At 46.0% G+C, this 24,543-nt stretch overlaps 1 protein-coding gene and 1 long non-coding RNA gene across 5 annotated transcripts in view; one reads left to right on the top strand and one right to left on the bottom strand.

Moving 5' to 3' along the window:
- Positions 1-20,159: 20,159 nt before the first annotated feature.
- Positions 20,160-21,122, bottom strand: LOC134610607 (uncharacterized). The gene is made up of 3 exons (XR_010090863.1): positions 21,075-21,122; positions 20,998-21,038; positions 20,160-20,332 (listed from the first exon to the last, which is right to left on the bottom strand). It is a non-coding gene; the product is annotated as an uncharacterized LOC134610607 (long non-coding RNA).
- CAMK4 (calcium/calmodulin dependent protein kinase IV) overlaps positions 20,973-24,543 on the top strand; it is a 203,373-nt gene continuing 199,802 nt past the window's right edge. The window contains exons 1-2 of one of the 4 annotated variants that reach the window (XM_063453633.1): positions 20,973-21,770; positions 23,494-23,583. In XM_063453633.1, coding sequence (XP_063309703.1) covers positions 21,742-21,770; positions 23,494-23,583 — 119 coding nt within the window. In that variant the 5' untranslated portion in view covers positions 20,973-21,741. Of the gene's footprint in view, positions 21,771-23,082; positions 23,584-24,543 lie in introns of those variants that run through there. The other 3 variants (XM_063453634.1, XM_063453632.1, XM_063453635.1) reach the window with 3 other exon arrangements.

Here is a 24,543-nt window from a genome sequence, read left to right as displayed (position 1 = left end):
TGTAGAGACCAGAAGTGGAAACGGATTAAAAATGTAAAAAAAAAGCAACATTTTCATTTAAAAATTGTTTATGTATATAATATAATTTTTTTTTTTTATGTTTTAAGAATTTACCAAGTTAGATTTCATAATACAGTTTTGAGAATGTTTAACAAACATGGTCGTGTCAGTTTCCTAAAATCTTCCCCTATTTTTATTTTTTTCCATTGTTTTGTATTGTTAATGTTAATAATTGACGGGGGGAAAAATACCAAGTTTGGTAAAAGGTACTTTGATACCACAGTTCTGCAATGGTGACAGTGGAAATAGTAAAGATTGTTCCCAGCTATGTCCGTTGATGAATTTGTCTATTTAGGAAGACTGAAGGAGGAGGTCATAGAGAGGAGTAAGTAGGGATTTGAGCTGTTAGAATGTTGATTGTTTTACTAAAGCCTCCAAGGATAACAAGAACGGCTAGACCAGTGGTAGTCAACCTTTTTCTACCTACCGCCCACTAATGCATCTTTTTGGTTGAAAAAATGTCCTTACTGCCCACCAGTTTTCGCGCAAATGCGGAATATTTTTAAGAAAGGAGGGTGTTTTAAAAAAATAAAAATGTACGTACATTTATCTTTGTATTTCTACTTAATGCAGGTTTATAAGGTTTTTAACTTTATAAAGTTTAATGAGAAAACAAAGTAAATTGAAATTACCTTTACTAGTGATTAATGAGATCCTTGAGGTTGATGCTGCGAGACTAAATATTTGATATCTGGTTCGATTTTCGTAAGGAACAAACAAAGGTCTCTTTCAGTGATATTCAGACGACTTCTCTGTTTGCGCATAATATGATTTCTCATTTGTGCGTCAGCTCATCTCCTCTCCCTCCTCAATTCCCCTCCCCACCTTTTTTTCCCCTTTTTTCTATTTTTTAACCTTCTTTATAGCAATGCCCAGTAGGAAGGCTGAGCTAGGTAGCCCACTTACTACAGTCCACTATAACAGACAGGCACACATACAAGACACACATACACACACACGACACACGACACACACACGACACATATGACACACACACATACAAGACACACACACACATACAAGACACACACACACATACAAGACACACACACACACATACAAGACACACACACACACACACATACAAGACACACACACACACACACATACATGACACACACACACAAGACACACGTACAGACACATACAGACACACATACACACACAAAGACACAGACAGGCACACATACACACACACACACACAAGACACATACATACAAACAGACACACACAGACATGCGCACACACACAAGACACACACATACACACATATGACACACACACATACAAGACACACACACACACAAGACACACATAGGACACATACAGACACAGACAGGCACATATACACACATACAGACACACAAGACACACATACATACACACACACACACACGAAGACACAGACAGGCACACATACACACACACAAGGCACATACATACAAACAGACAGGCACACATACAAAACACAGACATGCACACACACATGCAGACACACATATAAGACATACATAGACACACACACATGCAGACACACAAGACACACATACAATGACACATACATACAAAGACAAGACACACATATATACAGACAGACACATACACACACACAAGACATACATACAAAGACACATACAGACAGACACACACACAAGACATACAAAGACACACACACAAGACATACCTACAAAGACACACACACACACAAACAAACACACATTATATTTAAGTCACCCTCCTGTTTCCTACCTTTAAGGTGCAGGAGGGTGACTTTTCCTGGGGTCCAGTGGTGGCTCAGGTTGATGGGAGTCAGAGTTCCCACTCTGACTCCCTCTGCTTCCTCCCGCGCGGCTCTCAGTTTTAGCTGGGAGGAGTGACCGGGGAATCACTTCCTCCCAGCTCTGTGATGTCATCACAGGGGGCCCGGTCACGCTGTTAAAGCGCCCAGCGCTGACCGGGCCCCCTTACAATCCGCATCCATCGGGTGGCCCTGACAGCATGGGCCACCCGATGGACACTTTGGAAGGCGGCCCCGGCGGTTTACCGCGCGGGCCGGAGCCGCAAATGGTCACAGCGGTACCCAGTCGCACGGGTACCGCCGGCTCGCACCCGCCCGCACTATCAACCTGGAAATCCCTACCGCCCACCTGGAATCCTGAAACGCCCACTAGTGGGCGGTAGGGACCAGGTTGACGAACCATGGGCTAGACGAAAGAAAGGGAGGCAGGATTAAAAAGTCTTTAAGGAACAGGCTAGGATGACCAAGTGGGCGATAAACCCACTTCTTAAAGGCCTAGGCTTCGTGGGTAGTGTGAACTTCAACAGAAGGAAACAATGGGGTTGGTGGAAAGTAGGGTGCCTATTGACCTCCTTTATGGGGGTGTGTGGAAGAACTGCAGCCCCAGCAAACAGAGGAGGAGTATAGCCACGGGGGACAGCCAAATCTCACGAGAATCATAGGGTAAGAGTTTGAAATGAAGGGGTCGTGTGGCTGTAGATTTCAGTTTGCTGAAGAATGATCTGGCGCTCCACAATGACCACTGGACATGGGGTAGTTGACGAATTTCAGGGTATTTGGATGAAGTTGCTGGGATTTCTAGGTGGATTAGTGGGGAATAGGAGTGGAAGGATCCTGGTTTGGAAAAATTATCCTCAGATGCTAGGACCAGAAGTAAAGACAATGTTACAAGTGTATTTAATAAAAAAAAATGAATACAATCAGAAATACCCGGGGTCAAAAATGTTCCTCTCCATGACTACTGCAATAGGAAGAATCTTAGGAAGCATGATCCAGAATGCATTCGGTTCTCTCTGCCTCAGGTAATTTACTAGTAATCTACGCATCATGCTTTTAAAATATCGGTATTGTTTGATAAATTAAAGATATGCACACCCTTTCTCTCTGTTGGCTGTCTCAAAAAATCCAGCAGCTCTGCCACAAAAATGTTTGCATCCCATAATTACTAGCATGGTGGCATTTGGAGTTAATCAGCCGCAATAAGGCGAAGGTTGAATTAAAGAGGGAGGAATAACACTAGGTCATCTTTCATGACAGGTGCACAATGTATTCCCCTACCTAACTAGGAGTCCATTGCCCCCTTGCATGGGTTACATGGGAAGGTATGACCTGCCTTTCATCGTGCAGCGCTAAAGCTTCGAGACACTAGTGCAAATGCTGCACTTTGAGAAGCTCTAAATGAGTGATCTGATCTGTTGTGTTTCGGAAGTGCCTGAAGACAGCCACTAGACGTGTGGTAACCCTGCAATGTTCCTTAACCGGAGCCTAAGTCTAATGGCAGCCTTGCTTCACTGCTTCCTGGTATTTGGGATCAGCTACAGAGTTGTAAGAGTAAGTGGGCAGAGGGAGCGATTCCTGACTGTGATGACGGAATGGGCAAAGGGAGCTATTCCTGCCTCAGTGGAAGGAATGGGACGGCTCAATTTCTCCTTGAAAGATGGTTGGGGTCCCTGATGCCAAAGAAAAATAGACGGACAATATGGAGGGGCAGGTCACCCATCCTGTTCCCGTTACACGAATATATAGTTTTTGTATCTTTAATCCTGCTTTTGAGTTTGAAGTTTATGTATAAATCAATGTCCGTGTATTTTATTGGTCTTTCCCAAAATAGCAGTTTTTTTTGTTTTTGTTTTTTTTAAATCAACCTCACGAACCCCCCTCCTTCCCCCCAAAATGTACTTTATAAATGTCTTGCCTATTCCTGTTCTGCATTATTGTTGGGGTTTTTTTATTTGATGGGATATGCAGATGTCCTTAGGGGGAATAATTAAGCTAAAAATTATATTATTACAAATAATGAAATCCACTATTAATTACGTTTGCAACATGATGCTTTTCTTCCATAAGTCAGTATGACCTATTTATTTGATATAAGGGACATCTGGTATGTAAACGAAAAATACATTTGGGTTCCGTGTAAGGTAAAATTGACTTGTCAGTAACTCTCTTAAGACTAATGCTGACAAATCCTATCACTTTCTGGGTGTGATTGTTTTCAGAGGTGACAGATTCATGTATTCTCGAAACAAGGTCATAGAATGGTTTGAGAGATCTCCCCGCCAAGTAGTCAGAATTGAATGATAACGATTCAGTATTTCCTGCTAGAATAAATTGTGAAAACGCAAGGTCAAGGCATCAAATTTATTCATTCACTGGCAATACTATGTCATCTGAAAAGCAAGCACATCACCTGTGTTAATAAGGAAGGTTCTACAGGAATCAGGACAAATTAGTCTCTCGCCACATTCGTCCTTGCCTTCTTTACAAATGTCCTTGTTATGTGAATTTAGTCCCAGTTTTTCATGTTACATGCTGTCCTCTGGAGAGAAAATGTGACTACATCCACATGTTCAGGAACTATTCGATCAGGTTTTAATATTCCCAACAGCTCCAAAGGTAACGGGAGCAAGTGATGTATCAAAGTGAGAGCAAGGGGAATTCTGAAAATTTGCAATAACACTTTACCCTCATCCAAATGCACCAAAACTCATTGAAAGGTGCGGATTAGCTCGTAGGATGATAATGATTTCAAGTTCACTGCGATATCAATCGCAAAGGGTTAGTCACTAAAGGGAAAAGCATCATATTTGTTCTGGTGAGTAGAATCATTCCCATCAGGCTTTTTGCAGTAAACACTGTCTATTCAGAGAAAATGCAGTGTTTACATTACAGCCTAGGGATACCTCCACTGGCCGCTCCTCAGATGGCTGCTAAAGATGCTTCCTGGGGCAGTGCTGCACAGTGTGACTGACATTCGGTGTCTCCTCTTTCTGCATGCAGACACTGAACTTTCCTCATAGAGATGCATTGATTCAATTCATCTCTATGAGGAGATGCTGATTGGCCAGGGCTGTGTTTGGCTTGTGCTGGCTCTGCCTCTGATCTGCCCCCCCGCCCCGAGAATCCGAGGTTCTCCCTCTCCCCAGCCCTGCAATGTGCCTTCATGGACCGGAGGGGAGATCAGAGATCTCCCTCTCCGGTTTGCTGGCCGACGGCAGAGGAAGGAGAGAGAGAGGACCCGGGGGAGCTCAGTCTGCAGCTCCTCCAGGTCCTTCTCTTGCGAGCATGGAGCGTTGCCATGGCAACGTTCCGGATCTTGCGAGAGTGAACTCTAGCCCTGGAGACCGGGGCTAGAGTTCACTCTCACCACATGGACCACCAGGGATCGAGAAATGTCCCCTCTCCTCCCTAAACAAAGGTAAGAAGGGAGGGGGGACATTATCTATATTTTAAATTTAAAAAAAAATAATTTTATAAAAAAAAAACATTAAAAAAAGCCCCCCATCCTTATAACACACACACATACACTGCCCCCACACACACACACACACATTGCCCCCACATACATAGACTGCCCACATACACACACACACTGCACCCATACACACACATTGCCCCCACATACATACACTGCCCCCACACACACACACACACACACACTGCCCCCACACACATACACTGCCCCATACACATACACTGCCCGCACACCAGGGCCGTCTTTAACGCGGGGCAAACGGGGCAGCTGCCCGGGCCCAGTTGCTCCTGGGGGGCCCAGAGCAGCTGCTCCGTGGGTCCCGCGATTTGTGCAGCCCCTATGGACGTCACTTCCTCCCACCGGAGATAATAGCCGCGCGGGAGGAGAAAGGCAGGGAGGGGAGTTCCAGAGGAGAACTCCCATCTGCCTCAGCCAGCCACTGGACCAGGGAAACCACCCTCTAGGAAAAGGTAAGAACCTGGAGGGTGGCTAAATGTATGTCAGTAGGTCTGTCTGTGTGTGTGTGTGTGTGTGTGTCAGTATGTCTATGTGTGTGTGTGTCAGTACATCTGTCAGTGTGTGTGTATGTGTTTGTTAGTAGGCCTGTGTGTGTCAGTATGTCTGTGTTTATGTATGTCTGTGTGTGTGTCAGTATGCCTGCCAGGATATATTTGTGTGTCAGTATGTATCTGTGAATGTTTTAATGTCTGTCTGTGTGTATGTCAGTATGCCTGTGTGTGTGTGTGTGTGTGTGTCAGTGTATCTGTCAGCGTATGTATGTGTGTGTGTCAGTATGTCTGCCAGTATATATTTGTGTGTCAGTGACTGTGTGTATCAGTATGTATCTGTGAATATTTTAATGTCTGTGTGTGTATATGCCAGTACGTCTGTCAGTGTGATTGCAGGTTGGGGGATGAGGTGGTGGGAGGGGCAGGGCCCTGGGGGCCCAAGAAAATGCATAGCCCAGGGTCCTAATCATATTATAGACGGCCCTGTCCATACTAGGGGGTGGTGCCGCACGAGAGAAGTCCTGCAGTCTAGTGGGAAGACTTGATAATAGTAGATTCAAGGAACAGGACATTGTTAGATCTTATGCGATGGGCTGGAGTATATTTGTTGATTAATGAGAATTTAGAATTTAGTAATACTTTGAATAGAAAGCCAGTGAATAGACTCACAGAAAGGGGCAGCAGATACAGAGTGACGAGGAAGGTGGATTAGCCTGTCAGTGGCATTCAGGATGGACTGAAGGGGGAGCTGGGAGAGAAGGAGCTTAGTTAGTAGGTTTTTACAGTAGTCAATATCAGAAAAATGAATACATTATCAATGGAGGTTCATTTGTCATTCTTTCAGGGACATTTCAACGTTAAAATAAGAAAATACACAGTAAAATGTCTCTACATCACCAGGGAAGCCACAGAAATAGTTCTGTAGCTGTAATAAGTTCATAGAGGACAATGTATTGATTGACATGGTGTGCGTCTATGTGTGTCGCTCGTTGTAGAAAGGCAAACCACAAGAGATGGACATCAAGCCAGAGACAAAAGGAGTGAATGTCCCCTTATAAAACAGTCTCAATATAGAATACAAGGGGAACGCAGCTGATTATATCTACAAAAAATACATAATAACATAGTGTAATTCAGTTAAAATAAACTAGAAATGCAGTCACAAAATTGGTGGTCGTTAAATCGCCTCTGGGTGCCTCACATTAAATCTGGGGGAGCAATCTAAGGATCTCCTCCTCCTTCTGTTCCCTTTTAATGTTTCCACATCAGGGATAGTTTTCTCAAACTTTAGTTAGGTATTCAAAAATGTTTTACTTTATTTAATCAAATCAATTATAAACTGGAAAAGCTACAATTTCTGGGGAAATTGTGTGAAGTGTTCTTGCCTCCACCAGTAGTCTGCAACTGGAGTGGGCGGAGTAACTGGGTGGAGTGGCTTGAGTAACTGTTGTGTGGTTGGAGTGGCTGGAGTAACTGTGGAAAGGTTGGAGTGTGGTTCACTCACTCTACAGCAAGGGCAGAGAAGAGCTTTCAAATCTTTCAAATCCCTCAAACATTCCACCAACTGCCAACAGGAACTAATAGATTTCAAACAGGGCAGAGAAGAGCTTTCAAATCTTTCAAATCCCTCAAACATTCCACCAACTGCCATCAGGAACTAATAGATTTCAAACAGGGCAGAGAAGAGCTTTCAAATCCCTCGAACATTCCACCAACTGCCAACAGGAACTAATAGATTTCAAACAGGGCAGAGAAGAGCTTTCAAATCCCTCGAACATTCCAAATGTTCAGGTATCCCTGCTGCCACGGTGATGTTTTGTACAAATCAGTCAATAATTCCTGTATAACAAAGTACTCACTTTATTAATACATATATAACAGCATCTTCATATTGCAGCCTTGTTACATAGGGTTTCAAATCCCTCGAACATTCCACCAACTGCCAACAGGAACTAATGGATTTCAAATAGGGCAGAGAAGAGCGGTTAAAAACAAACTGCTCCAAATTGCTCACTTCACTGGCAGTTGCCATCTTCAAACGGTCGTATTTTAAAAACTATATATCCTACAGCGAACAGCTTTAGATTGTGAATCACAAGACCCAGACCTACATTTTGATGTACAGTATTCTCTGAAATATCAAACATTAAGGCACAGTCGCAGTTTAGATATTGCCCTTCAAATTTGAGGTGGCTAGAGTGGAGTTTCAATGAATGTCAATGGATGTTTAATGACAGCAGTGATAGCTGAACGTTTTGATATAAGATTTGTGTAGGTGGGCCTGAAAATGAGGGAGTGGTGTCAGTTTAGAAATCATGTCCTGATTTTTCAGCTTTTGCCAGCTCCCACTCTAGTTTTGAACATTTCGCCATTCATTTCTATGGGACCAATTTCACCACAAAATTGACGATATTCCGTGAACCATTCGGCGAAACGTTCCACAAAGTAATAGCACACCAATCGGGAACAATCCGCACGTTTTGGTAGATTACTGTCTATGTAGTGTAAAAACTGTGGGAGGAGTTAGGGTGGTAAATTTGGCTATAATAATAATAATAATAAAATATATGTGAGATAATATTAAGTGGTCTTGCTATGCAAGAAAACTTAAATAAATGTGAAGAAACAGGTCCAACATGTTTCGTCCCAACATGGGACTTCCTCATGGACCAAAAATAAAACAGGATAAATCACAAAACAAAATACAATAAAAATATATAAAAAAAGATAAAATACAATATAAAGATTCCCTAACGGAATAGCAGCATATCTTTTCTCCCCCAAAGTCCAACTATATATAAGGTCAATTCCCAATTCATTTGTGGTTCCACGGGTTTAGCCCGATTCGGAGCTGATTATAATTCTTTTTTCTATTCCCAGGCGACTTCCAAGCAGCTGAGGTCCATTTACGTTAGTCTGTAACGTCACTACAAAAGGAGTGAAGGCTGATCTACAAATCTGTCCACAACGGTGTGAGAACGTGGAACGCTGAGTGTTTTTTTTTTAAGGGTTATTATTTAATCTTACTAATGAAAAGCCTTTAGATATATATTTTACTCTACAAGATAAGTTCGAAACTTCAGCAATACCTATAAGTATAAACTATTTCTAAGTCCCAAAAACAACAATGACCAGAGATGACAAAAAATGCAAAAAGCATTTTGACTTGTGAAAACTATTTCACTTGTGATTTCCAAGTTTTCATTTAGTTTTGCAGCACCCCTTTTCTCCTAGATTGTGTCCCTCTGATTGGAACCTAAGAGCATTATTAGATTATATTCTAATAATTATTTATAGACATATTCTGGAGTATTGTATAATGATCTGATGATTGCACTCAGTCTCTCCAGATCCGTATCAATGATCATTTTCTTTGAGTGACACAGTAACGATTGCGTTATCATTGAATTTTTGATGAAGAAGCTCATTTTAACTAGAGATTAAATGATGGAACTCAGGGTATCCCTTTCTTCTAACTTTCCAGATAACGGTTTATTTCAGAAAGCCAAGGCATTTTAAAAATGATCATTTAGAACTTTGGCTTAAAAACTTTCAATCAAAGGGATAAATAATAAAAATTTGTTCTCATCACATTGGCGGATCCAGGGGGGGGGGGGCAACGGGGCAATTGCCCCCCCCCGAGATTCTCCCCTGCCGGCTGGTGCAGGGCTGACATTGTCCGCAGGCACATTACTGACAGCCGACCGGCAGGGGAGGGAGAGAGGACCCGGGAGCTGTTACCTGCAGCTCCTCCGGGTCCTCCTCTCGCGAGATTTGGAGCGTTGCCGCGGTTACCACGGCAACGCTCCAAATCTCGCGAGAGTGAACTCTAGCCCTGGAGCGCGGGCTAGAGTTCACTGGAACCACTGGACCACCAGGGATCCAGAAATGTCCCCCCTCCTCCTCAATAAAGGTAAGAAGGGAGGGGGGACATAATATATTTTATTAAATACATTTTTTTTTTTTTAATTAAAAAGCCTCCCTTCCCTCCTCCCCTCCCCCATACACACTGCCCCCATACACACTGCCCAACATACACTGCCCCCATACACACTGCCCCCATACACACACTGACCCCATACACACACTACACACACTGACCCCATACACACACTACACACACTGTCCCCATACACACACTACACACACTGTCCCCATACACACACTGTCCCCATACACACACTGTCCCCATATAAACACTGACCCCATACACACACTACACACACTACACACACTGACCCCATACACACACTACACACACTGACCCCATACACACACTGACCCCATACACACACCATACACACACTACACACACTGACCCCATACACACACTACACACACTGACCCCATACATACACACACTGCCCCCATACACACAAACACTGCCCCCATACACACAAACACTGCCCCCATACACACAAACACTGCCCCCATACACACAAACACTGCCCCCATACACACAAACACTGCCCCATACACACAAACACTGCCCCCATACACACAAACACTGCCCCCATACACACACTGTCCCCATACACACACTGTCCCCATACACACACTGTCCCCATACACACACTGTCCCTATATACACACTGTCCCCATATACACACTGTCCCCATACACACTACACACACTGACCCCATACACACACTGACCCCATACACACACTACACACATTGACCCCATACACACACTGACCCCATACACACACTGACGCCATACACACACTGACCCCATACACACACTGACCCCATACACACACTACACACACTGACCCCATACACACACTACACACACTGACCCCACACACACTGCCCCCATACACACACACACTGCCCCCATACACACACACACACTGCCCCCATACACACAAACACTGCCCCCATACACACAAACACTGCCCCCATACACACAAACACTGCCCCACAAACACTGCCCCATACACACACTTCCCCCTTACACACACTGACCCCATACACACACTGACCCACAAACACTACACACACTGACCCCATACACACACTGCCCCCACAAACACTGCCTCCATACACACACTGCCCCACAAACACTGTCCCCATACAACACTGTCCCACAAACACTGTCCCCATACACACTGCCCCACAAACACTGCCCCATACACATACTGCCCCGCACACACTGCACACCTATACACACACAGTGCCCTACACACCCTGCTGCCCCCCATACACACATTGCCCCAAACACACACACACGACCCCCCCATACACACAGTGCCCCCCATACACACACTGCCCCACACAGACATACAGTGCCCCCCCATACACACACTGCCCCACACAGACATACAGTGCCCCCATACACACACTGCCCCCTAACACACACACTGCCACCCTTACGCACTCACACTCACTTCACCGCTCACACACACACTGCACCTTTCACACACACTTCACCCCTAACACACACCACTTCTCCTATGCCCTATATCCCAGCAGACCCCAGGTAAGTTGTCAAACTGTTCTTAAACGGTATGACTACTTACTCCGGGGTGGGATCCTGGCACTACTGGCACCATAACTACTACACTGAGCTGTAGTGGTTATTGTGCTAGGATTATTTTTTTTAAATAATCTACAAGTGCCCCTCCCGAGATCAGGCTCTGGATCCGCCACTGTCTCATCAGCCACATTTAGCTGCCAAAAACCTTGTGCAAGACAATGCGAAAGCTGCTGTAGATTCGGTTGCACAGTAAAATATTGAGATTATTTATGAAGAGCATTTCCTGGGAATGGGATGTTCATTGAAGGAAATCTAACATAGCAGATCCATCAGTTCAAGGATCTCGGAAGGTTCCATTAACTGCTCTCATTTTAATGCGGAGACTATATATAAAATATTGGAATTAGCTACACCAGCTCAGGTGGGCGAACATTGCAGAACTAGCTATTACTGACTGTGAATAGGAGCTCTGCTCCCCCTCTCCCCATCCTTCTTTAATGTAGTTGTTAATTATCTTTCCTTTTTACCTGCAAAACTGTTTAGTGCTGTTTTCACCAACTTTTGCAATGTTTTGTTTGGACCATTGAAGTATAGACCTATAGTGGAAGTTGATAAACTCACTTTAAAGTTGATATTGTAGTTTGAAAGATGTTTTCCTCAATGTAAAAAGTCAAAGCCTTCATGCGATTTCTTACCTTTATTATTAAAAATCAATAACATCCAAACTGAAAAAATAAGAGAAAAAAAAAAAAAGAGTATTTCTGAGATACGTTCCAAAGGAGCAGAACTCAAGTGGAACCTTCAATTGGTGTCCTAGGTGATTTCGTCACAGTTTGACCATATACCGTATATACTCGAGTATAAGCCGAGTTTTTCAGCCCATGTTTTGGGCTGAAAAACCCCAACTCGGCTTATACTCGAGTCAGAGTCTGTATTATGGCAATTTGCATTGCCATAATACAGACTGGGGGGAGAGGGGGGCTGGCAGAGCTGTACTTACCTTTCCTGCAGCTCCTGTCAGCTCTCTCCTCCTCTGCGCCGTCCGTTCAGCACCTCGGTCAGCTCCCAGTGTAAGTCTCGCGAGAGCCGCGGCTCTCGCGAGACTTACACTGTGAGCTGACAGAGTGAGCTGCACAGACCGCGCGGAGGAGGAGAGAGCTGACAGGAGCTGCAGGAAAGGTAAGTACAGCTCTGCCAGCACCCCTCTCCCCCCCACTGAACTGCCACTGGACCACCAGGGAAGGAGAGCCCCCCTCCCTGCCATATATCAAGCAGGGAGGGGGGACGAAAAAAAAAAATATAAAAAAAAAAATAAATAAATTAATAATAATAAAAAAAGGGGTATAAGGACCACTATGGGAGGGGGGGGGTGTATAAGGACCACTATGGGAGGGAGGGGGGTATAAGGACCGCTATGGGAGGGAGGGGGGGGTAAGGACCACTATGGGAGGGAGGGGGGGGGGTATAAGGACCACTATGGGAGGGAGGGGGGGATAAGGACCACTATGGGAGGGAGGGGGGGGTAAGGACCACTATGGGAGGGAGGGGGGGTATAAGGACCACTATGGGAGGGAGGGGGGGATAAGGACCACTATGGGAGGGAGGGGGGGTATAAGGACCACTATGGGAGGGAGGGGGGTATAAGGACCACTATGGGAGGGAGGGGGGTATAAGGACCACTATGGGAGGGAGGGGGGGATAAGGACCACTATGGGAGGGAGGGGGGTATAAGGACCACTATGGGAGGGAGGGGGGGATAAGGACCACTATGGGAGGGAGGGGGGGATAAGGACCACTATTGGAGGGAGGGGGGTATAAGGACCACTATGGGAGGGAGGGGGGTTTAAGGACCACTATGGGAGGGGGTGGGATAAGGACCACTATGGGAGGGAGGGGGGGTATAAGGACCATTATGGGAGGGAGGGGGGGGGGTATATGGACCACTATGGGAGGGATGGGGGGGGATAAGGAACACTATGGGAGGGAGAAGGGGGATAAGGACCACTATGAGAGGGAGGGGGTGGGATAAGGACCACTATGGGAGGGGAGGGGGAAGTAAGGACCACTAGGGGAGGGGAGGGTAAGGACCACTAGGGGAGGGGTGAGTCAGGACCACTGGGGGGGGGGAGTGAAGGAACACGGGGGTGGGGAGGTAAGGACCACTGAGGGAGGAGGAGGGGAAGTCAAGACATATGGGGGGGGGGAGGGGGCGGCAAAAATTTTTTTGCCTACGGCGGCAAATATCCTTGCACCGGCCCTGCACACACTGCATTCACACACTGCATTCATGCACACACACACTGCATTCATGCACACACACACTGCACTCATACACACACGCTGCACTCATACACACACACATACGCACACACTGCATTCATTATACACACACTGTAAATAAATATTCAATTAATATATTTTTTTTAGGATCTAATTTTATTTAGAAATTTACCAGTAGCTGCTGCATTTCCCACCCTAGTCTTATACTCGAGTCAATAAGTTTTCCCAGTTTTTTGGGATAAAATTAGGGGCCTCGGCTTATATTCGGGTCGGCTTATACTCGAGTATATACGGTAATTATTATTTTTAGAATGCGCCCCGTATTTGTCCCAACAGGTATTGTGTTCTTGTCATTTAATGAGAATGAAACCAGATGCAAAAACACTGGAATAAAGGACCAACGCTCATTGCAGTGTTTGTGGCTGCATATATTATGTCAAAATGGCAGATCTGATTTCAGATGAACAAACTGAAAAATGACCTAATGAATAAATCATTAAGGACCATTTACTAAATTGTGAAGTCATCAAAAAAAAATCACATTTCAGGTGAAATGAGTGAAAATCTAAATTCTCCAACAGCTGCTTTGCTTGCCGGTCAGCTTTTGGCTGAATGTCCATTTATCTGGTGAATCCTCCCCCCCTCCCCCCCCCCAATTCCTTATTTGGTGAATAAACCTGGAGTTACTGATTTTAAAACCAAATTGAACGATTTGACAAAAGCATCAGCAATATCTCCACCTCTTCTATTTGAGCCTAAACTTTGCAATTTAGTTTTCAATTAATTTCAAATCCTAACTCTGATTTCAGATCAGCTGAAATGTTTCCACTATCAAAAATGTTTCAAATAGAAATAATTTCTGTTCTGTAAGTACTGTAAAAATCAAAGTCACTTCCATGCGCTTAGAAGCTGACACTTATATCTTGGATCTCTAGACTGACGAATGTCTAGTAAAACGTATTCTAATATATGGAAGTATTTTACAGTCCAGTTCTTGAAGGTTGTTATTGTCTTGGTTAATGTGTTCCTTTTGCTGTTTACAGAGAGCACTGTCACTTCTGAGAATATTTCATACTGTATGTTCTCATTCCTTATATTTAACAAACGTGTGTGGAGTCTGCAAGAATAATATTAAATGTAGAAGTCCACATTACTGCATTTAACTGAGTGCCTCCATTTTGTATCCCTCTTAATCCTCTCATTGAAGTAGTTATAATTTCTGAAGTCCCCTGTTGCTGTCCTGCCACTCAATGCTAAACTGGTTTTAATGGTTTAATACCAAACGAAAGTCCAGAGCAGCCTGTCTAAGCTGCTTGGGATAATGATAAAGCAATGGTTGGCTGTGATTGGCTGAAAGTGTTTGCTGACTGCTTTCAGCCTATCACAGTGCCTGTTGCTGGCATGTACTAGTAAAAGTAGGAAGTGTGTAATCTCAGCACTAGTCACACCTCCAGTGGGGGCGGTGCTATGGGAAGTCTGGGACGTTCATCTAGTGTTAAACTGCTCAAAAAGGGACTAACACTAAATGTAGGGACAGAGACAGGGGACTCTAGGCACTATAATCAATTCAATGAGATTAAATGGTTATAGTGCCTAAAGCATCCCTTCAACATACACTGGGGGAAAAAAAGAAATAAAATTGAAAAAACAGAGTCTCACATAAAAAAGTTAACATAAATCATAGATGGTGGGTTGGTTTTTGTATTTTTTATTTAATGCTGGAATTGCAATAAAAACGATGGTTTGCCCCATTATAATATGTAGGTGTTTGCTGTACATCAAGGATAGCTACTCAGCTCTCCGCCTGTTCTGGAACAAGAACTCAGATCACCCAGAAGCTCTGCGATAGTGAATTAATGATGAAGTAAATGCCCCATTTGTGGCATTGCTTGGGAGCTAGTCTGGAAGCAGTCAGTTTGTGCTTTTATAGGGTCAAATTTGATGAATCTATTGTTTTTGTTTGTAAGCACATATTAATATACTAGAGTGTGTCCCCAGTTATGTATGATCCTTACGTTTTACAGTTTGGGGACCAATGATGGACTTATTATGTCTCAAAAACTCAACCTTTAAATATCCTGTGTCAAGATGGAATGCCCCATTCAGTAAACATTGTACCAAGATGGAATGTCCCATTTATTAAACATTGTATCGGGATGGAATGTCACATTCATTAAACAGTGTATCGAGATGGAATGTCACATTTATTAAATATTGTATCAAGATGGAATGTCCCGTTCATTAAACAGTGTATCGAGATGGAATGTCCCGTTCATTAAACAGTGTATCCTGATGGAATGTCCCGTTCATTAAACAGCATATCGATATGGAATGTCCCATTTTATTAAATATTGTATTGAGATGGAATTTCCCATTCATTAAACAGTGTATCGATATGGAATTTCCCATTCATTAAACAGTGTATCGAGATGGAATGTCCCGTTCATTAAATCGTGCATCGAGATGGAATGTCCCGTTCATTAAATAGCGTATCGAGATGGAATGTCCCATTCATTAAACAGTGTATCCTGATGGAATGTCCCATTCATTAAACAGTGTATCGAGATGGAATGTCCCGTTCATTAAATCGTGTATCGAGATGGAATGTCCCGTTCATTAAATAGCGTATCGAGATGGAATGTCCCGTTCATTAAACAGTGTATCGAGATGGAATGTCCCGTTCATTAAACAGTGTACGAGATGGAATGTCCCATCCATTAAACAGTGTATCGAGATGGAATGTCCCATTCATTACACAGTGTATCGAGATAGAATGTCGCGTTCATTAAACAGTGTATCGAGATGGAATGTCCCATCCATTAAACAGTGTATCGAGATGGAATACCCCATTTATTAAACAGTGTATCGAGATGGAATGTCCCATTCATTAAACAGTGTATCGAGATGGAATGTCCCATTCATTAAACAGTGTATCGAGATGGAATGTCCCGTTCATTAAACAGTGTATCGAGATGGAATGTCCCGTTCATTAAACAGTATATCGAGATGGAATGTCCTGTTCATTAAACAGTGTATCGAGATGGAATGTCCCATTCATTAAACAGTGTATCGAGATGGAATGTCCCATTCATGAAACCGTGTATCAATATGAAATGCCCCATTTATTAAACAGCGTATTGAGATGGAATGTCCCGTTCATTAAACAGTGTATCGAGATGGAATGTCCCATTCATGAAACCGTGTATCAATATGAAATGCCCCATTCATTACACAGTGTATCGAGATGGAATGTCCCGTTCATTAAACAGTGTACGAAATGGAATGTCCCGTTCATTAAACAGTGTATCGAGATGGAATACCCCATTTATTAAACAGTGTATCGAGATGGAATGTCCCATTCATTAAACAGTGTATCGAGATGGAATGTCCCATTCATGAAACCATGTATCAATATGAAATGCTGCATTCATTACACAGTGTATCGAGATGGAATGTCCCATTCATTAAACAGTGTATCAAGATGGAATGTCCCATTCATAAAACAGTGTATTGAGATTAAATGTCCCATTCATTAAACATTGTATCGAGAAGAAATGTCCCGTTCATTAAACAATGTACGAGATGGAGTGTCCCATTCATTAACCATTACTGAATTCACTAAGTAAGCAGAACTTTTCCTCTGTGCACTGAGTGTGACAACGTAATAAAATTATAACTTGTCCATAAAGCAGATCTGACACCTTCCTGGGTCTTTGCACCACCATCTTCATTCAGAATTTCCTCTTTAGCTATTGGCCAGGAGCTGACATGAACACTTTATGTTTTTGAACTTGCAAGAGTACAACACTGATCCTATGGAGGATCCTGTGAGATGGCTTTTTCCCGTTCAGTGTTCATTTTGGCACCACATTTCAATTTAGTTTTAGTCATAGTCTTCTGACTAAAAATACCATTTTAGTTTTAGTCATATTTTAGTAATTTGAGTCTAGTCTTAGTCAACTAAATCTAAAAAAATTTAGTTGACTTAAATTTTACTAAAATTATTAGTCGACAAAATTAACACTGTTCCCGTCACTAGTGACAGGCGAGGGATTGGCAAAGCTTGACAAAGAGTAACTCTGCCTGTTGTCAAACTTCTCAAGCATCGAAAAAAAAAAAGAAGATAAAATAGTCCCTACTTTGGGTTATATTTTGTGACTGGGTTTAAATTTCAGTGATATTCCAATATAGTCTTCATGATTATTTTATAACGATTGTATCTTTATGAAATGGAATTTTTTTGAGGAGGCGATGGTGTGTGACAGAGAGATTGTCTGTGGGATGGGGCACGGGGGGAACTATTTTACATCCCCAGTGCCCCTGGTGGTGGGTTACATTTTGCAGGACTAGTTCCTGCAATGCTGTTAGACATAGGAAGCAACGCAGTTAACTCACTGGATAGTAAATACAGCACAGAAAACAATACAGAATAATAATCTACACGTGAAAAAGCACCTTATACTTACAGGATCCTGCCTTAAGTTTCCATTGTACATTAACCACATTCTATATCTAAGTTCACATTGTAGGGGCTAGACATTCCAAATGTAACCCTTCAGCCATGGCTTCAGGTGATGGGCACAGGGAACCCAAACTGGGCACCCCATGTTAAACTAATCCCCCATCTCACCTCAACTAATATTTGAGGGGCATAAAAGGAAACCTGTACACCCAATTTGGGGAAAGATTTGGGGGGAAAGGGACTCTGCTCCCGACACTGGTATTATTATAGAAAGATGAACCGTTATAATTAGATAAATCCATGAATGAACAAATTGCATGGACTAATTCTCGTCCAACAAGCGATTCATTTTCCGCTTATTCCGTTATAATGCAATTCATTCATTTTGGATTTCTATGAAAGAATGAATTGCCCGAAATTCTGACGAATTCGCACTTGTCCGAAAACGAATGCACAAGCCTAGTTGACACTAGAAATGCTAAATGTGATCACTCTCTTTTTGCAGTTAAAGGGAAACTCCAGTGCCAGAAAAATGATCAGTTTTTCTGGCACTGGAGGGTCCCTCTCCCTCCCACCGCCCAATCCCCGGTTACTGAAGGGGACTTATTAAGTCACTTCACACCTGTCTCTGTCAGTGAGTAATGCTGACAGTCTCAGATCCAAACCTTGTAGTTGATATCTGTTTTGCATCTCACTCGTTTGTCCTGTATACCCTGTCCTATGTCACACGGAATCTTTCTACGACGCCGACTTTAGAGTGGTAAAATGGCCGACGTTGCCATTGCAGTGCTGGTTAAGATGTCACTGTTACCCGCCAGGAACAGGCGCTGTTTGTAGGCGATTCAGTTATGGACCAGGGTTGGGGCTCACTGGTTGGATTGGGCAATTCAGATGCTGTGGACTACAGCTCCCATACTCTGTATTCAAACCACTGAGCTGGAAAAGTGCTCAAAGTCCATATTTTCCAGGTTCTATTATTTAGATTTAAATTTTGTAATTCCCTACTCAATCCTCCAGTTTAGCAGATTATCCCCATCACCAGCAGATATTATTTTACTAACGGTATTAATTAAGGGTGGTCAAATTGTAGAACCCCAGCTGTTGCAGGACCACAAATCCTATGAGGCTAATCCTGTCAAAGCATCATGGGAGTTGTAGATCTACAATAGCTGGGGGTGTACCTCCTGGCCACCCCTGTAGTAAAACATTGCGCATGCACTCACTCAGTAGCAGATTACTGTTTTTTCACTCAGTCCCATGCTCTGATTCTACTTCTTACAGCCACTAGCTGTGTGACCCACTGTCTATGTCAGTCTCTGGCTGTGTGTTCTGCTGTCTATGTCAGTGACTGACTGTGTGACCTGCTGTCTATGTCAGTCTTTGGCTTTATGACCTGCTGTCTATGTCAGTCTCTGGCTGTGTGACCCACTGTCTATGTCAGTCTCTGGATGTGTGTTCTGCTGTCTATGTCAGTGACTGACTGTGTGACCTGCTGTCTATGTCAGTCTCTGGCTGTGTGACATGCTGTCTATGTGAGTCTCTGGCTCTGTGACCCACTGTCTATGTCAGTCTCTGGCTGTGTGTTCAGCTGTCTATGTGAGTGACTGACTGTGTGACCTGCTGTCTATGTCAGTCTCTGGCTGTGTGACCTGCTGTGTATGTCAGTCTCTGGCTGTGTGACCCACTGTCTATGTTAGTCTCTGGCTATGTGACCCGTTGTCTATGTCAGTCTCTGGTTTTGTGACCTGCTGTCAATGTTAGTCTCTGGCTGTGTGACCTGCTGTCTATGTCAGTGGCTGGCTATGTGACATGCTGTCTATGTCAGTGTCTGGCTGTGTGACCTGCTGTCTATGTCAGTCTTTGGCTGTGTGACCTGCTGTCTATGTCAGTGGCTGGCTGTGTGACCTGCTGTCTATGTCAGTCTCTGGCTGTGTGACCTGCTGTCTATGTCAGTCTCTGGCTGTGTGACCTGCTGTCTGTCAGTGATAGCCTTGATTTTATACAATATAAGAGTGCTGAGGGTTCCAATCATAGGACATATTCCTGCACTTGGTCTGTCTCATGGGTTCACAGCAGCTGATCACCATCTCAAGTCTCTCTTTCTGCCTCATGTCTCTCATTCCCATAGAGCTCCACCAGAGTCCAATGCACTCACACAGTCAGAGATCTCTCCCACACAGGCAGAAGGCAGGAGCTGTAATAATATCAGAGCTCTGACCGACCCATTACTCACAGCAACAGCACCAACAGCAACAGCAGCAGTACCCTCTACCTACAGCAGGACCCTCTACTACAGCAGAACCTCTACCTACAGCAGCACCCTCTACTACAGCAGCACCTCTACTACAGCAGCACCCTCTACCTACAGCAGCACCCTCTACTACAGCAGCACCTCTATAAAAGCAGCACCTCTACTACAGCAGAACCCTCTACCTACAGCAGAACCTCTACCTACAGCAGCACCCTCTACTACAGCAGCACCTCTATAAAAGCAGCACCTCTACTACAGCAGCACCCTCTACCTACAGCAGGACCCTCTACTACAGCAGCACCTTCTCCTACAGCAGCACCCTCTATTACAGCAGCACATTTACTACAGTAGCACCCTCTACTACAGCAGCACCCTCTAATACTGCAGCACCCTCTCCTACAGCAGCACCATCTACTACAGCAGCACCCTCTCCTACAGCAACACCCTCTATAACAGCAGCACCCTCTACCTACAGCAGCACCTCTACTACAGCAGCACCCTCTCCTACAGCAGCACCCTCTACCTACAGCAGCGCCCTCTACTACAGCAGCACCCTCTCCTACAGCAACACCCTCTATAACAGCAGCACCCTCTACCTACAGCAGCACCTCTACTACAGCAGCACCCTCTCCTACAGCAGCACCCTCTACCTACAGCAGCGCCCTCTACTACAGAAGCACCTCTATAACAGCAGCACCTCTACTACAGCAGCACCCTCTACCTACAGCAACACCCTCTCCTACAGCAGCACCTCTACTACAGCAGCACCCTCTACTACAGCAGCACCCTCTCCTACAGCAGCACCCACTACCTACAGCAGCACCCTCTCCTACAGCAGCACCCTCTACTACAGCACCAACAGCATCACCCTCTTCAACAACAGCACCCACACTAGCAGCACTATCCACAGAACGGAGTATACAGCAGGCAGTGGCACCATACAGCACTGAGTATACAGCAGGCAGTGGCACCATACAGCACTGAGTATACAGCAGGCAGCATACAGCACTGAGTATACAGCAGGCATCATACAGCACTGAGTATACAGCAGGCAGCATACAGCACTGAGTATACAGCAGGCAGCATACAGCACTGAGTATACAGCAGGCAGCATACAGCACGGAGTATACAGCAGGCAGTGGCACCATACAGCACTGAGTATACAGCAGGCAGTGGCACCATACAGCACTGAGTATACAGCAGGCAGCATACAGCACTGAGTATACAGCAGGCAGCATACAGCACTGAGTATACAGCAGGCAGCATACAGCACTGAGTATACAGCAGGCATCATACAGCACAGGGTTGCGATGGCAGCACATGAACTAAACAAACTCCAAGTCTGCCTATAAATACCCGCTTTCCTGCTGCCCAGCTGCACAACGTGAACCCTCCAAGCTGAGCTGAGAGAGAGATTGCTGGGGATGGACAGATCATCTGTGATTTCCTTTATGTAAGCAGTTTCTCTAAAGCTGCCCCTGTGCCCCTTCTCTGAGACTGCCCCTGTGCCCCTTGTCTGAGACTGCTCCTGTGCCCCCTTCTCTGAGACTGCCCCTGTGCTCCTTCTCTGAGACTGCTCCTGTGCCCCCTTCTCTGAGACTGCCCCTGTGCCCCTTGTCTGAGACTGTTCCTGTGCCCCTTCTCTGAGACTGCCCCTGTGCCCCTTCTCTGAGACTGCTCCTGTGCCACCCTTCTCTGAGACTGCCCCTGTGCCCCTTGTCTGAGACTGCTCCTGTGCCCCCTTCTCTGAGACTGCTCCTGTGCCCCTTCTCTGAGACTGCCCCTTCTCTGAGACTGCCCCTGTGCCCCTTCTCTGAGACTGCCCGTGTGCCCCCTTTTCTGAGACTGCCCCTGTTCCCCCTTCTCTGAGACTGCCCATGTGCCCCATTCTCTGAGACTGCCCCTGTGCCCCCTTCTCTTAGACTGCTCCTGTGCCCCTTCTCTGAGACTGCCCCTATGCCCCCTTCTCTAAGACTGCTCCTGTGCCCCTTCTCTGAGGCTGCCCCTGTGCCCCCTTCTCTGAGACTACCTCTGTGCCCCATTCTCTGAGACTGCCCCTGTGCCCCCTTCTCTGAGACTGCTCCTGTGCCCCCTTCTCTGAGACAGCTCCTGTGCCCCTTCTCTGAGACTGCCCCTTTCTCTGAGACTGCCCCTGTGCCCCCTTCTCTTAGACTGCTCCTGTGCCCCTTCTCTGAGACTGCTCCTGTGCCCCTTTCTCTGAGACTGCTCCTGTGCCTCCTTCTCCGAGACTGTCCCTGTGCCCCCTTCTCTGAGACTGCCCCTCTGCCCCCTTCTCTGACTGTCCCTGTGCTAGATTTTCTGAGACTGCCCCTGTGCCCCCTTCTCTGAGACTGCGCTTGTGCCCCATTCTCTGAGATTGCTCCTGTGCCCCATTCTCTGAGACTGCCCCTGTGCCCTCTTCTCTGAGACTGCTCCTGTGCCCATTTCTCTGAGACTGCTCCTGTGCCCCATTCTCTGAGACTGCTCCTGTGCCCCCTTCTCTGAGACTGCTCCTGTGCCCCATTCTCTGAGACTGCCCCTGTGCCCCATTCTCTGAGACTGCCCCTGTGCCCTCTTCTCTGAGCGTGCTCCTGTGCCCCATTCTCTGAGACTGCCCCTGTGCCCCTTCTCCGAGACTGCTCCTGTGCCCTCTCCCTGAGGCTCCCCCTGTGCCCCTTCTCCGAGACTGCTCCTGTGCCCTCTCCCTGAGGCTCCCCCTGTGCCCCTTCTCTGAGACTGCTCCTGTGCCTCCTTCTCCGAGACTGCTCCTGTGCCCCATTCTCTGAGACTGCTCCTGTGCCCCCTTCTTTGAGACTGCTCCTGTGCCCTCTCCCTGAGGCTCCCCCTGTGCCCCTTCTCTGAGACTGCCCCTGTGCCCCTTCTGTGAATGGAGTAGGGGCAGGCTTGCCATTCTCTGGGCTCTGCGCTCTCTCCAGCTGGGTTTTGGAGGGACCCTGGCAGCCTCACACACAGCCAGCCTCCTCCCATCCGGGCTGCTCTATTGGCTGGATCTGGGCTCTACCGACTGAGGGACCTGTGCCTCCTGCCATTCCTGCTGCTGGCAGCCCAGCACTGCACTACCTCCCCGACATGCTGAAAGTCACTCTGCCCAAATCCACCTCTTCTTCCTCCTCTTCTTCCACCGCATCTTCCTCCACCTCCTCCTCTTCCTCCAGGTCTGGGAGCTCAGCGCCGGATTACTGGATCGATGGCTCCAACAAGGACACCTTGGCCCGTCACTACGATCTGGAGTCTGAGCTGGGACGGTAAGATGAGCTTTGCCCCCCTCAAGCTATCAGCTGTGGCTGGGGGCCCTCTGCAGAATGCACCCCTCCCTCTCCCCTTGCCCCCAGCAATGTAGTGCCATTTCATTGTAAAACTTACTCCCTGCTCCCTTACCCCCTGCTAGCTTAGGGACCACATCACGTGCAATGCCCCCCCACCCAGCCTCTGCAATAACCCTCCATTCTGTGCAATGCCCCCCCCCCCCCCCCCCACCATGTGCAATACCCCCCATCCTGTGCAATAACCCTCCATTCTGTGCAATGTCCCCCCCCCCACCATGTGCAATACCCCCATCCTGTGCAATAACCCTCCATTCTGTGCAATGCCTCCCACCCTGTGCAATAACCCTCCATTCTGTGCAATGCCCCCCACCCTGTGCAATAACCCTCCATTCTGTACAATGCCCCCCATCCTGTGCAATAACCCTCCATTCTGTGCAATGCCCCCCATCCAGTGCAATATCCCCCCCCCCCACCATGTGCAATGCCCCCATCCTGTGCAATAACACCCCCCCCATCCTGTGCAGTGCCCCCCCATGTGCAATACATCCCCCCCACCTGTGCAATGCCCCCCATCCTGTGCAATATCCCCCCCCCACCCTGTGCAATGCCCCCCATGCTGTGCAATATCCCCCCCACCCTGTGCAATGCCCCCCCCCCCCATCCAGTGCAATGTTCTCTCCCCCATCCTATGCAGTGTCCCCCCCATCCACCCACACAGCTAGGAAGGGAGAGAAGGCTCTGATCATCGTGTGTAACACTGTATCTGATCTCCAGCATTCTTTAACCCTTTCATGGCCAGGGAGGGGTGTATCACTGTAGCCCAAGTCAAGCTGCTCCATGATATGCTAAGCCCTCCATTCACATTCATGGCACATCCCACGTCCAGGGCTGTAATATACCTGTTAGGATGCCTTTGGAAGGAGAAGATGTTACAATGTA

Source organism: Pelobates fuscus, chromosome 5 (assembly GCF_036172605.1).
Source record: "Pelobates fuscus isolate aPelFus1 chromosome 5, aPelFus1.pri, whole genome shotgun sequence".
Taxonomy (NCBI): Eukaryota; Metazoa; Chordata; class Amphibia; order Anura; family Pelobatidae; genus Pelobates; species Pelobates fuscus.
This window is presented reverse-complemented; position numbering and strand designations above follow the sequence as displayed.